The sequence below is a fragment of the Ixodes scapularis genome, unplaced genomic scaffold, assembly GCF_016920785.2.
Source record: "Ixodes scapularis isolate PalLabHiFi unplaced genomic scaffold, ASM1692078v2 PGA_scaffold10__122_contigs__length_95168666, whole genome shotgun sequence".
NCBI lineage: Eukaryota > Metazoa > Arthropoda > Arachnida > Ixodida > Ixodidae > Ixodes > Ixodes scapularis.
The window spans coordinates 45,722,329-45,736,254 of record NW_024609836.1 but is presented as its reverse complement, the minus strand read 5'-3'; the positions used below and the strand labels follow the sequence as shown (position 1 = coordinate 45,736,254).

General features: G+C 47.3%; 1 protein-coding gene across 1 annotated transcript in view; it reads left to right on the top strand.

Annotated features, from left to right (window-relative positions):
* LOC8026047 (E3 ubiquitin-protein ligase TRIM9) overlaps positions 1–12,962 on the top strand; it is a 256,675-nt gene extending 243,713 nt beyond the window's left edge. Inside the window, exons 6-8 of the mRNA XM_042288158.1 lie at positions 2,463–2,601; positions 6,943–7,167; positions 9,187–12,962. Of these exons, the coding sequence (XP_042144092.1) occupies positions 2,463–2,601; positions 6,943–7,167; positions 9,187–9,590 (768 nt within the window). The 3' untranslated portion in view covers positions 9,591–12,962. The remainder of the gene's footprint in view (positions 1–2,462; positions 2,602–6,942; positions 7,168–9,186) is intronic.
* The last annotated feature ends 964 nt before the right edge of the window (positions 12,963–13,926 follow it).

The window sequence follows — 13,926 nt, the reverse complement described above, 5'->3', positions numbered from 1 at the left end:
CTCCCCGCGGCTCTCGCCGTGTTCCTGTCATCTTTCACGGGCTCGCTCACGCACCATCCCTCGTTCCGCGATAGAGAGAAGAGGCAGTGATAGAGGTAGAAAGCGAGCGAGGGACCAGCTCGACCCCCCGCGCTATTTATTACTCTTTGGAGGCAATTTAATATGATTTGGGAGCGCGCCGGGAGTGCGTAAATTTAATTTCGGGACAGCTGCACACTCCCTCTCCCTCTCTTTTTTTTATTCTTCCTCCTCTCTCTTCATCCAACACGTTCCTTCTCTCTCTCTCTCTTTGTCTCGCCTTTCCATGTGCTTTTTTTATATTTCGTGGCTGGAGCACGTCGTTCATTCTTCCAGCTCCGTTTCACGCCATGCACTATTTCCTCACGCGGACGCTGTGTACTTGGTTTCACCTTACCATGGAGCGCAGCGGTCGCAACCAGCCACCTCACCCAACCCGCTGCTGTGAACCTACCCCGCGCGCGTTGCTGTGCCCCTTTCGAAGGTCACGTGATACTGATACGGCATGGGATTGGCTGGGATAGCTCTAAGCGTCCGCTGCGGTCCATGGTAAGGTAAAACGTGGTATAGCGGCTGCACGCGCATTGACACACACGCCCTGCCTGGTGTGAATGGGAGGATAGTGTGGAGCGCAGAGTACGGCGCATACTACCACATTTTGGTTGAAACAAAACGCGATTCCCTTGGCGTCTGCTTCACTACTCACCCTAGCTGCGGAGAAAACTAAAAAATATATTCGAACAACATTTAATCCTCACATTTCATGTTTGAGCAGATGTAACGGTTCAGCGTCACTCTTCTAGTGCAACTTTCTGACTATAATATAATGCGTCCGAGGGGCCCGTTGGTGTAAGATCAAAACGTTTTGTAGGACGAAAGCAGAAATGAATAATGCCGACACGAGGTTTTCAACGATTTGTTCGAGCCTCGGGACTTCTTTTGGGATATCTTTTGCTGGCGTCTTGTGATGTCGCGAGACTTCACGTTGGCAACATCTCACTCGAGGCGTGCGAAAGCAATCGTCATCGCTAGGCGTTTCTTAACCGACCGTCTGCCACTCATACCCTTGGACGCTCTGACGTCACTTCACTGGCGGTCACGTGACTTCTGTCGCCCGATTGGGAACGACCCCCCAGCAGAGTCGGAATAACGCGGGGTCTCAAAGGCAGTTGAGGGGACGACCCGGGGACGCAGACGACGTGTTTAGCTACCGCGCATGCGTCCGCGGTGGAAGGAAAAGTGGAGGGGAAGTCGGGGCGGTGTTCAATTAGCATAATCAACGTTCCCGGGCGCACGCAGCTCATATCCCCGCGCGAGCGATCGTGTGATCACCGACGCCGCTAGGGGGGGTCACATGGTACGGCGCTGCCCGCTGCTCATTAGCGGCGGCTCGCGCCGTGCGTTGCTGGAGCACTGCCGAGAAGGAATCTTCACTTTCGGTTGTTGTGCATTCTTTTTTTCCTTCTTTTTTCGGTCGTTATTGACGTGGATTCACAGCGGATCTCAGGGTGTGTTCCGTGGAGGGTCGTGGCGCGCTAAAACGGACGGGAGATGCTTCCCGATAAATTTAAGCGGGAATCAGTGTTCCGTGGCGTCACAGTTAACTGCTAAACTTAACGGAAAACGGTTCACGTGACGCCACAGTGTTAGGTTATGTCACCATTTCTTCGCTAAATCTATCAAGGAGCGTTTGTCCGCTTACTTTAGCGGGAAGTTGTGACGTCACGTGACGCCAGGAATGCAGCAGAATGTGCAGCGCGTCGGCTTTCGCCGCAGCTCATTGGCAGGACACCGCAAGGAACCGGCAGTCATTTTGCTTGTACGCGGGGAAGTTAGGAAAGCGACAGACGAACGGCGCATGGTGGAAGCTCGAAATCATAGCGATTTGAAACCAACACCGTCAAAATTGAAGTTCTAAACAATCCTCTTATTTCTGTCAATGAGAAATCCTTTGCTGACGTCATAGTCAGCATTCGGCCAATCCTCGAAGGCCGACCACAGCGACGCTTTCGATCGCGCACGTCGCTAATACCCGCGGACAACTTTCTGCGGCTATGCAGTCAAAGTTACGGGCCCACGTGCGATTCCGCGCTTTGAGCGCCCATCGGAACCGTGCGCGCGCGCTCTTCACTTCCTCTGAAATGCTACAGAAAGTTGTCCACTAGTAGATTTGGCCCGCGCCGATTGCTGTGCAACACTTTATGGTACCACCAAGTTTCACTCGTGTCACACGTGCCACTCGAACACTGTTTCAGCTAAGATCATTTGAGATAACTGTGAGCGTTCGCATGCCGCGTGTAAACCAAAGATCGCGGGGCCTTCGTTGATTCGCCGAGGCCTGAACGCGCATTCATCTAAATTCTATTTAAGTTCTTGGTGACCTCTCGTGACAAAAGTTGGTTCGTTTCCGCTCATCCGCCTTCTGTTCCGCTGTCTCCCGGCAGGAGGTGTACTGCGGCAAGGAGACGCTGTGCACGGTGGACGGCCTGCACTTCAACAGCGCGTACAGGGCCCGGGTCAAGGCCTACAACACCACGGGGGAGGGACCCTACAGTGACGTCATCGTTCTCCACACGGCGGAAGGTGGGTCTGCCTCCCGCTGCTCCTTTGCAACCTTTCTCGTCCGTGCTTAGAAGGGAAGGGTTACCCACAGTAAAAGCCGGTTCACACAGGGGCGTTTTTTCTACGTAACGACCGCTTACGTCGCAATTCACCGGGACATCTGTGCTTCGAATGAAGCGTGGCGACCGGTTCAAGAAGCAGCTTTGCACGCAACATACGAAACACCAATGTCCCGGTGACTCCCCACGTAACGTAAACAATTGTAAGCAAACGCACCTGTGTGAACCGACCTTTAAGGCCGGTTCACACAGCCCCGTTTTCTTAGGTTACTTATAAGTTACCGAAGCATTCGTGTCTCGAATGTCGCGTGCCAGGCTATCTATCTCCTTAAACTGGTAGCCGCGCCTAATACGCAACGTAACGTGAGAAAACGGGGCTGTGTGAACCGGCCTTAAAGGCCCATTCACACAGGAGCGTTTACTTGCGTTTTCTTAGGTTACGTTATAGGTCACCGAAATATCCGTGCCCCAAATGTCGCGTGAAAGGTTTCTCCTTGAACTAACTGCCACGCTTCATAAGAAACACATATGTCCCGGTGTCTGTCTACGTAAGCAGACGTGAGCTCTCGCAACACAACGCAACGTGAAGGCTGGTTCACATAGCCCCGTTTTCTCACGTTACGAAGGCTTACGCCTGCTTATGTAACGAGGCACCTTGACATCCGTGCTTCGCATGAAGCTTCGTAACCAAATGAAGGAGCAGCTTTGCCCGCGACCACGGTGGAAGAAATACATTTAGGTGGTGACTCTGGCCGCTCTTCACGCGGGGAGCGAGCGGCCAGATCGTGTTCGGAGCTAGCCTCGAACAAGGAGTATACTCTGTTTCATTTTATGATGTACCGCAGGAAAGGCTACAAGCGCGAGCTCCTTGCTCTGGGGCACATCCCGGCGGCACAAGCTCTCGTGACTTAAGAGCGGCTGCCAACGCTATGAGCTCGCAATTCTAGCCTTCGCTGCGGTGCAACATAAGGTGAAACGAGGTGTAGTTGTTACGTGCCGCCGCGGAGGGCGCTGAGGGGTGAGCACCGTGGGTATAAGGTCTCTCCTTGGCGGCCACGGTGTCGGGGGCGTAGCTGGCTCGCCTTTTTCGCGGTGTGGTGGTGATGTGCGGTCAGTGGCTGGCTTCATGTTTTGCTTTGGTGCTGTGTCGATCACCGGTGCCACCATCGTGCACGAAGATGAGCCTTAACTCGAAGAAGAAGTTATGCTATGAGGATGGGAAAGACGTGCTTCGTTCTCAAGTGCAATTCGGGGTACCGGAGCTGCGCAGAGCGAGTGTCCTTGTTTAAAGCTCCATCGAATGGCGCTCGCCTAGAGCAATGGCGTCGTGCATTCCCGAGGGCCGATCGCAAGTTATTACCTAGTTTCCACATCTCGTTGACCAAGTGAAGACCAAGCTTGGCAGTCTAATTTCTGTCGAAGACTGGGAATGCGAAGATGTCTGGAGAGAAAAGGCTCAAGAAACCAAGGCTGTGGACTGCATGCTATCTTATGTAACTGGGTTTTTGAGCGTGAAAATAAAAAAAAAAAAGCTACACGCTGCCCTGCATGCCGATCAGCTTTCAGCATCGACAAGAACACCTCTACTGAAGCAGCCCTGACAAACGTGAAAAACAGAGGAAGCTTTATACACCCCAACAATAACCTTTTCCAGCTACTGAAGAAAGCGGAACAGTTCGTCGTAAAAAATAAAAGCCACCAGACTGTCTACTGGGACACAATCGACAGTGTTCTTGACACATGCACAATAACGTTTCCATGCGCTGAACACAAAGAAGAAACAACTGCCCAGCTGCTCCACTACTACTTCAGCACGCGAATGCGACAACACTGTAAGCATATTACGATGAGTATAAACAAACAAGCTCAATAAGTAAAGAAATCTGCAAAGCAGCGCTCTTCTTAGTTTAAGGGCATGGGCGAGAACACAGGATGTAGGAGGTGGCGGTTTTCGGTAGTATGCAGTGAATTCAGCCTTATGTGCATTTTGAAGCAAAAATACTTGTCAGGTATTTCTTTACCTGTAAGACGGGGTGCCACCATATTGTGAGAGTATAGATGAAAAGTGATTTATGTCTTATAACCTCTAATATTGTTTGACTTTCAGTCACTGTGTCATCATGTCAATCAGTATGTCATCATACTGTGTCATCGTTTCAGTCACTATGTCATCATAAATAGAATCTTTTCCTGCTCACAAGGTTTGTATGTTCCGTGTTGTTTTTATGTATAAACCATTTGTAACGCTAAAACTTTTATGCGCAGGTAAAGAATTATTTAGGCCCCACTCTGTAACATTATTAGAACTTTTTTTTTTCAATAAGGCAGGAGCAGGGGGGAAAAATCACCCGACCTCATATAAAGCCACGCAATGTGTGTAAATAAGTTACGGAACTGTTACCAAAGATGTTGATTGACAAAACATGCGAGTACGACCCAGGTGTTTACTCTAAATTATTGAAGGCCCAGTAGATTATGCCAGGAAGTTTTATATTTATACGAGTATTTTTGTCACGTTGAGTCATCATCAGAATGTTCTCGTTTAAAAAAAAAAACAGCAACCGCACGGGGAAAAGGCAGTCAGTTCCAATGCGCCAACATAAATCCATCATTTCACAAAAAGTACACAGGGACCGAGTAAAGATTGCATAATTTCCTTCACAAGCCCTCTATAAAAGCCTTCACAATTAAGCCCCTCTATACGTGGGCGCCATCTATCCCCGTGCGAGTGAAGCGCGCTCGGTGCGCCGAACATAATGTGGTCGCCGCGCGAGACAGTCATCACCTAAATGTATTTCTTCCACCGTGCCCGCGACAGACGAAGCGGATGTCTTCGTGACTCTTAACGTCACATAAGAAAACGTAAGCGAGCGACCTTAAAGGCTGGGGTGCTATGTTGCGCTTTTTGGACTCCCAGGAGACTAGGGAGAAGGAAGTGACGTCAACGACTAGAGCAAACGCAGATTGGATGTTGACTGAAGAAAACGAAATCAACACCCAATCTGCGTTTGCTGCGTTGTTGACGTCACTTCCTTCTTCCAAGTCTCCTGGGAGTCCGAAAAGCGCAACATAGCACCCCTGGTTCACACTAAGGTGCCTCAATGTCCTTTTGTTTAGACTGATGCCATCCTTTGAGGGTACACTATGCGGACAGCACGCGCTCACGGGGAAAATACAAAGAAATCGTCGAAAGCAAAAGGAGATAGCCTGGCACGCGACAATCGAGACACGGATGTTTCTGTGACTCATGCGTAGTGTAAGAAAACGGTGCTGTGTCAATTAGGCCCTCGACTCATAGAAGCTCTGTGTAATGATATCCTCTACCCTAGAAGTAGAGTTTGGGGAAATACATAACAGCAGTCAATCAATCGCTTTCTTTCTTCGCCTGATAGGTAATTTTGTTTTTTCTTGGGGGAGGGGGAGGGGGGTTTGCTTGACAAATCCTCTACGGTCCCCCCCCCCCTTTTTTTTTTAAAGAAATAGCAAACAGAATAAATGTATCCTAATCCTGCTGACAAAGTCAGGAAGCGGCGCGCAGCGGAAGGACGCGTACGTTCTTCCCTTTATAATTCATTAACGACCTGTATTATATTCAGCGGCAGTGTAACGGTTTTTCGTGACACTCATCTCATGGAAGCCATCGCTATAATACTCTGTGTTAGAAAAAAACAGTGACACTGTTACTTCGTGGGCTGAAATTGTAAGAACGCATTCATTGCTTTACCGATTCAGAATGTTAGGTTGTTCTAACGTGTATTACAAAAATTACCCTAACAGCCCATTTCGGTCGCGGCTCGCATAACGTATACTTTGACACTATGCTACCGGGAGCGCGTGTCCGACCGGTGCGTTTTCCGCGTCCTCAAATGTGGTCCCTCGATTTCTGCCTGATGACGTCATAGACGTGTCGTGCTACTGCCTGCCACGACCCTGGCGGTGACACGGCAGCGTAGGTAAATGCGGAAGACGCCTGTTCCGCTGCAGGACGCTTTCCAGCTTGGCAGTCACCCGGAAACGTCAACACCCAAGAGCTGGAACATCGTGACGGCAACGACGCTTCCGTTGGTTCTCTTTTTTTTTTTCACAACTTTTACTATTAACCGCCAAGATCGGGACATCCGAGAGCGTGACACTCTTGTTATTGTGACGTCATCTGTTGCCACTTCGATGGGTGGGCGGAAAGGGACGCTAAACGTACCGGTCGGAGACGCGTTCCAGCCAGCGTACTGACGCTGCGCTCGTTCAGTGATCTCGAAAACGGGACAGAGTTCGAGTCTTTCTCTTATGATGCGGTGTCTTTCAGTGGCCTGGTTCGCGCTGGACCCCGGCTCGTGTCATCCGGACGTGGTGCTCTCCGACGAGAACGTGACCGCCCGCTGCGAGAGCTACGAGCACCGCGTCGTGCTCGGCTCCCTGGGGTTCTCGCGCGGGGTCCACTACTGGGAGGCCACAGTGGACCGCTGCGACAACGACGCCGACGTCGTGCTCGGGGTCGCCCGAGGAGACGTCGCCAAGGACGTCATGCTGGGTACGTCTTCTCGTGCCTCGTGCGCTCGGACCCGGCGCCCTTCGGTGGTTTACCTTCACGGGTTTCATCCATACTCGATTCGGGACTGCATTCGCTCGGGTCTTTGAGTAGATCGTTCCGATGCCCGATGAGGAAACGACGCATGCGCAAAGGCGTCGCCGGAGTATCCGGTATCGCTATCGGAGTTTTCTAAACGACCTACTAAAGATCCTTAGTAGATCGGTACGTTCCTGCCATCGCTTTTTCATATATTTGTCGTATATATGCAAAAAAAAAAATATTTTTTTTGCAGTGGTAGTTTTTAGTGGGTTTTCACAGCAAAAAAAACTGTTCATGTACGATCGCAAAACTTCACTCTACAGTAGTAGCGCTGCTCTCCCTCTTACCGTCTTTCCTTACACATACACGCCAATTGCGGCAAGGCTCTCTCTCGCTTCCCCCCCCCCCCTTTCCCCCTGTACCCTGTAGGCTGCCGCAGTTTCTAAAAAAAAAAAAACACAAAAAAACATGTGATCACGGGGAGGGTGCTCTCTGCTCCCGTCGTTCCTGCTACATCCACGTACCGTCCGGCGACGCTCTCCAACCCCTCCGCCCCCCTCCCTTTCCTCCTTCCGACAGCCGCCGTTGCGAAATACCCACGTTGTCGCGTTGTGCAGACACGCTCCTTCGGCTCCCCACTGCCGCTACCCAGGTTCCGTTATCGTGCGTTCTTCGCGTCTATACAGAACAGCTCGCGTACATACTTTCGCTTCTTACACCGCAGGCGCGGTCGCCTTCAATCTGAAAAAGCTTTTCAGCCAAATAAAAAAAAAGGTGTCTTCCTTTCCTTTTTTAACACATGCAACATATCGCCCAATTGCTCCACCAAAGCACACATCTCCTCACACACGGCTTCTACAACAAATTCACTTAAAAAAAAAAAAAAAAAAGTTCGTTGCAGACAATGTACAGCGCAATGACTGAAGGCAAATCTCCTTGAATATGCCTTTCCACAATACAGCAGCGTCCGCTGTCAATCGCAGCACGCTTTGTGTGTTCGTTTGCAATTTTGTTAGTCGCTCCAAAATTAAAATAATAATAATAATAAACTCGCATTTGTGTTTTATAAACCCAAGGTCAAGTTGCTGGCCATAGCGGCCACTAGAAAATAGGTGAATTGGTTAATTTGTTAGCTTATTAACTAAAACGTTTCAAATGCCTTTCTATTCTTTAAGGCATAATGTACATGGGCGAATGACGCTCGGCCTCATTATTGAGTATATATCAGTATTGCAGTCGAGCGTGCCGTGAAATTTTCATGGAAAGGTTCGGTATGGGCGCCACGGAGCAAGAAATGTCACCATTGTGTATGCGTTTAAAACAAAACTACTAGGCCAAACCGCACGGGCCAAGTATCCTATTTGCAGTGGGGACACGAAAGGCTATTTTGAGGTAAGCCAAGTTTCTCCTGTGTAAACCTCCCTAAGACATATTTTAGCGAGAGAGAGAGAGCGAGAGAGAGAAATATAAATGATATGTTGTTAAGTGTATGGGGGCCCCACAAATATGACTTCATATAACATTGCATCGGAACCTGAACGGAAAGCGTGCTTCGCCGCATCGAGTGTCTGCCTGCGGGGAAGCCTACCCAGGTTTGTCGCAGGTTGACCTACCTGACGGACGCGTTATCGCAAGCGTCTCGTTGCGTGCTGTTTTAAATGCGTAGCATTTATGGAACAAGCCCTAGAGATGCTGTATCCGCGGATGTAGCTCACGTCACCCCAGAGGTTCTCTAAACGCATAGTATGTAGGGGTCTTCTGTCACATCACGTGACAGTGACGTCACATGACACTGGGACGTCACGTGCCACGGACGTTACGTAAGATCATGATGTCACGTGGCACTATGACGTTACGTAACACTGCGACGTCACGTGACGCTGTGGCGTTCTGTGACACTGTCACGTCAGCCACCACAATGGCAGCTGATATGGCTTGGATAGACGCACCCTTGAGCCCTAGGCATGCGCTCTCTTCCAGGCAAAGACGACAAGGGCTGGAGCATGTACATCGACCACCAGCGGTCCTGGTTCCTGCACGCGGACCGCCACGAACACCGCGTGGATGGCGGCGTCGAGCGCGGTGCCGTGCTGGGCGTCCTGCTCGACCTCGAGCGCCGCCAGCTCAGCTTCTACGTCAACGACGAGCGGCAGGGACCGTGTGTCGTTCTCGGACCCCCGATCCAGGGCCCCGGCGCCGCGCTCTTCCCGGCCTTCAGCCTGAACCGCAACGTGCAGCTCACCGTGCACACGGCGCTAGACCCGCCGGCGTCGTCCAGTGACGACAGTGACGACGACGTCAACGAACCGGCACCAAAGACAATGACGGCGGCGAACTCTCCGTCGGTCGAAATAGACTTGCCTCTCCCTCCACCCATGGTGTGAGGGAGACCTCGAAACTGTACTTTTTTAAGATTATTATTATTATTATTATTTGGTGTCTGGTGTTTTCTGAGTGATAGGTGAGGTGCCCGGTCATCTGTGTCTTCACGTCTCTTGATGTGGAGATGGCGTGCGTCATGACGCTACGAACTTCCTAATTACTTCCGAGTGTTTTAGCGGGTCAAAACGAGTACTCCATAGAGAAGAGCTATCCCTGCTGCAAGAGTGCAAACTTACGTATGCCCAGGCAAAGAGTTAATAACCCCACTATGAATGTGACCTCTCATTTCGAGGGCTCCAATTTTACTGGTGAAGGTTGCAGAACCTGAACCACTCTTTCATACAAGGGGCATATGAACGAGTCTTTGAGTAGACATAGTGTTTAACAACCTGACAGACAGAATAGCTTACGAAATGCACCGAGAAGTTGGAAAAGACACTCTAAGAGTGGAATGGTTAGCTCCTTGCCTGACTGTACCTCGCAGTCTCAATATCGCGATGAGGTGGGCTCTCGTTTTGAAATGAAACCTGTGGCCTGCCATATTTGTTCAATTGAGCCCTGCACATTCTCGCCATCTTTACGGGCCACCAGTGTTTTGTTTTTGGTGTGTAAATGACTCTGTGGTTTCAGTTTTACCCATCTTTAATATAGAATGTTTCTTTACTTGTCTGTCTTCTGGAGAACTGGGGGCATGTACAGATTTAAGCACCTATGGCTTCGTGTGTTTGCCTTCTTGCTGGGTTCGAGAAGGTCACAACTATACTCATGTGACGTGCTTGAGGAAATGAAGTAAGGACTAAAAAAACTTAACAACGTGACTGGTCGAAAATTCAAGAGAAATTCAGCCAGGGAAGTCTCAGAATGTGCAAATTCTTAAGGCTAGTTTACACATTCACATTTTATTGTGGCCGAGTACATTGTGACTGTTTGTAACCGGTTGCTTATGGCGAGAGAATGTATATCACGTTGCCCTCGAACTGCATACACCTTGGCTAAAGATTTTGCATTGTCATAACATCGTCATAAGTACATAAAGCCCGTGGTGAACGAATGACACATAAATAAATTATTAAATATGTGCAGATCAGAACTTTTCCAGACTTTGCCAATAGATGGCGCCAGTCCGTGGCGTAAGCACCGGGGGCTCTCAATGTAGTTCCAACGCATTCGGTTGCACTCAAGCTAAAATGTGTGAGCCATCCTTTAGAAAGCACAGTGAATGTGTGCATCCCATTGTGGCTAATTGAAATTTTAAATAAAGCGCCGTTTTCACACAGCTGAGCCGAGAACAAGGTTTAATTTTGGTTAAGAGTTTTTCATTTTTTTTATTTTAATTGAGGACTTCAGCCTCTTCATCTTAATCGCCAATTGTGTAGTCTTTCGTTCACTACTATGTCGGCTATTCCACCTGACATAGTAAGAAATCTTGTAACTGGCTATTAAGGGAAACTAAAGTGGTTTTGTATTTGGGAAAGCAAACACTTGGTTGTCGTGTATTTGGCATCCAGAAACCGAAATGTCATAATGATTTTGCTGCTTGAAGTGGGCATTAGGCAGAAAAACGTTTTGGAAAGAGCTAAAACCACTTCTTTTCGGGTAGACCTCATACCGCAGTGAATTAACTTTGCAGTCTGCCACACTTTTTTTGCTGTTTTCTTTTGTGAACATATTCAGCAGAGACAACTTTTGGATTTGAAGATACTAGATAAAAATATGTCAGCATTCTTAACAACAGTTATTTTCTTATTCAAAAACGTATGAAACTCGTCCTTAAATTCTACAATTGGTATTGGCATGAGGAAAGCTTTGTTTAGGATGCTCAAAGAGTGTCATTATTATTGCTTTTACAAGGGAGCAGACACAAGAACTAAATCATAAATGCTCAAACATTAGCCAACTTCAAGAATGTTGCACATGAGTGGTGGGGCATCAACAAGAATATCCACTATCATACATATTTTTTATGAACCATACTTCTATCTTGAAGCATAGTGCAATGTATTAGTATACTCTTCAAAATATGAGACCAAACATAGAAACCTAACAGATTAACAGATTAGACTTGAAATTAGTCCGAAGACCAGTGTAGATTTTGCAAACTTGCGGAGATCTTTTTGCAGACATCGACTTAACAGAAATGCCACATATCCCTGTCATATTTTTGCAAAACCAGGCTTGCTGCCTGTATGTACATTGTCTTGATGCATGTTTCACCTTCTTTATGTTTTTGTCCTCTAAGGGAGTGCACATGAAACTAAGCAGAAGGAGCATTCTCAAGTTGAATATTTGAACACACTTTATGCGTATCAACAAAGATCATAAAATAATGTGTCCAGAATAATTGTTTGTAATCTATAATGAAGATTACTGTTTTTTTTGCGTGCTTTATTTTGTGACAGTGACAGTGAACACCCACCTAGTAATCTGCGCCAGCATTCTTAGCTTCGCAGAGCTTTCACAAAGAATGGCGGAAACCTCTCCAGACCGGAAACGTTCGAGAACCACAATACACTAACAACGAGATATTTAAAATGTGAATTTTAAGAGACTAAAAATCATATCAAGCCCCCCCCCCCCCCCCCCCCCCCACCCCCACCCCACCCCACCCCACTCAAGCCCTTCTGGTTTTGCAATGTAAAAAAAATCAATCAACTACCAACTTGAGCCAAAGCTAGCAAGTTCGAGTGGCTATAGCTATCTTTTCAAGTTGCTCCCGGAGGGATATTGGGAACAAAGAAAGTAATACACTGGAGCTCGGGAAACTAGTCAAATGGGAGTGGTAGCAAAGGAAAGCTTTCATAAGAGTCTGCGGTATTCTTCCAAGGTAAGCTTGCAGCAAGCTCCAAACATTGCTTTAAAAGCAGTTGCTGCTGTGCAAGGTTGATCTCCCTCATTACTGAAGTTCGTCAAGAGCTTCACCATATCACTTTGACAGGTCTTGTTGTAAAGACTACAGTGCTCTTGCATTAATCTCTTGCAGCTGTTTTATGGTTTTACTCTTTTGGTTCTAGTGTTTTATATTGAAAGCAATTATTTATGGCAGGTTTGAGTCTTGTTCCGAGTGACTGCAGCATAATATAGTTCTTTGACCTGCCACATGTTTTGCTGTTTTAGGTACAATTTCATGTGAACTGTAGGACATCAAACTACTCAGCTGTTCCCTATCTGTTGCTTCTATTGTTCCACATCCGACAACACCAACTATTCAAAACTTCATTCCTGCCAAACTGTAGAGCTCCAGGCTTGTACAATTTTATGATATGAACTGGCACACTACATGATCAAACTGGTTTACTTGTTCGAGAAAATAATGATAAAAGCCCTTTGAGTAAGGGAAAGAAGGGTGCCAGGACACCAAGTCTTTTTTTTTTTTTTCATCACTGTATTATAATCTTGACCAAAAACAAACTGCTCATTGGTCAGTGAAACTGACCAGTAAGCCTACCAAGATACATATCCCACACCACTCTGACATATCGAGCTGGTTGTTACATTTTTTACACTATGGGATGCATGAATCCTGATTTGTATGGAAGAGAAAGCCCTTGCTAGAAGGGTTGTACATGTTATTAGCAGTTTCGCTTGATTACTATGTCTGGTGCATTTTTTTTTTTCTTGTTTTGGCGCTTCATGTACATTCACTACGTTTTGTGTAGACTCGCCAAACCTTTCTGTATCTAGAGCGAAACATTTTGACGAACATTACAAATGCTTTCTTCGCGAACATCTGCTAAGCAACCAACTAAGCAAATGCAGCCTGGGTTTAGAATTAAGCTTGCGTTTAATACATTTCGATCGTGTCCTACAGCGTACCATAGTCACTTTTGGTCTCTAAAGTGTTTAAGGCAGAGTCTGTTTCACCAGAATGGACTTCTGTTTTTCTCGAAGTCAAACCTGTTTTGTAAAGATGGTGATTTCTTTTTGTATGAGCCTGTGTATGATACATGTGCCTCTAAACATCAAGTGTTCTTGAAGCTTGAAAACCGGTTTTGCAGATTCATTATTGTATTTCAAAGACAGAGTTGCTTTTGTAGTGCTCGAATACTAATTTATTCCACCTTATCCCGGAGCATATGTAGATCGAAGGTATTAATGTATTGGTGTTGTTTCCTGAGTTTCTTCTTTGAAAAAAGGTGAATTCATAAACACTACATTGTCTGTTTTTATTATTATTATTGCAAAAAGCACGAGCGCCACTTCTGTTGCAAGTTGAAATGCGAGAATCATGTGTTTCGTGGTTGTACATAGCAGGTAGATATTCTTTAAATGTTCGATTGTAGCATAGACCGAGTGTAGTGTAGCATCAACTTTTCTTCGACAGTGCGGTTTTACCATTTC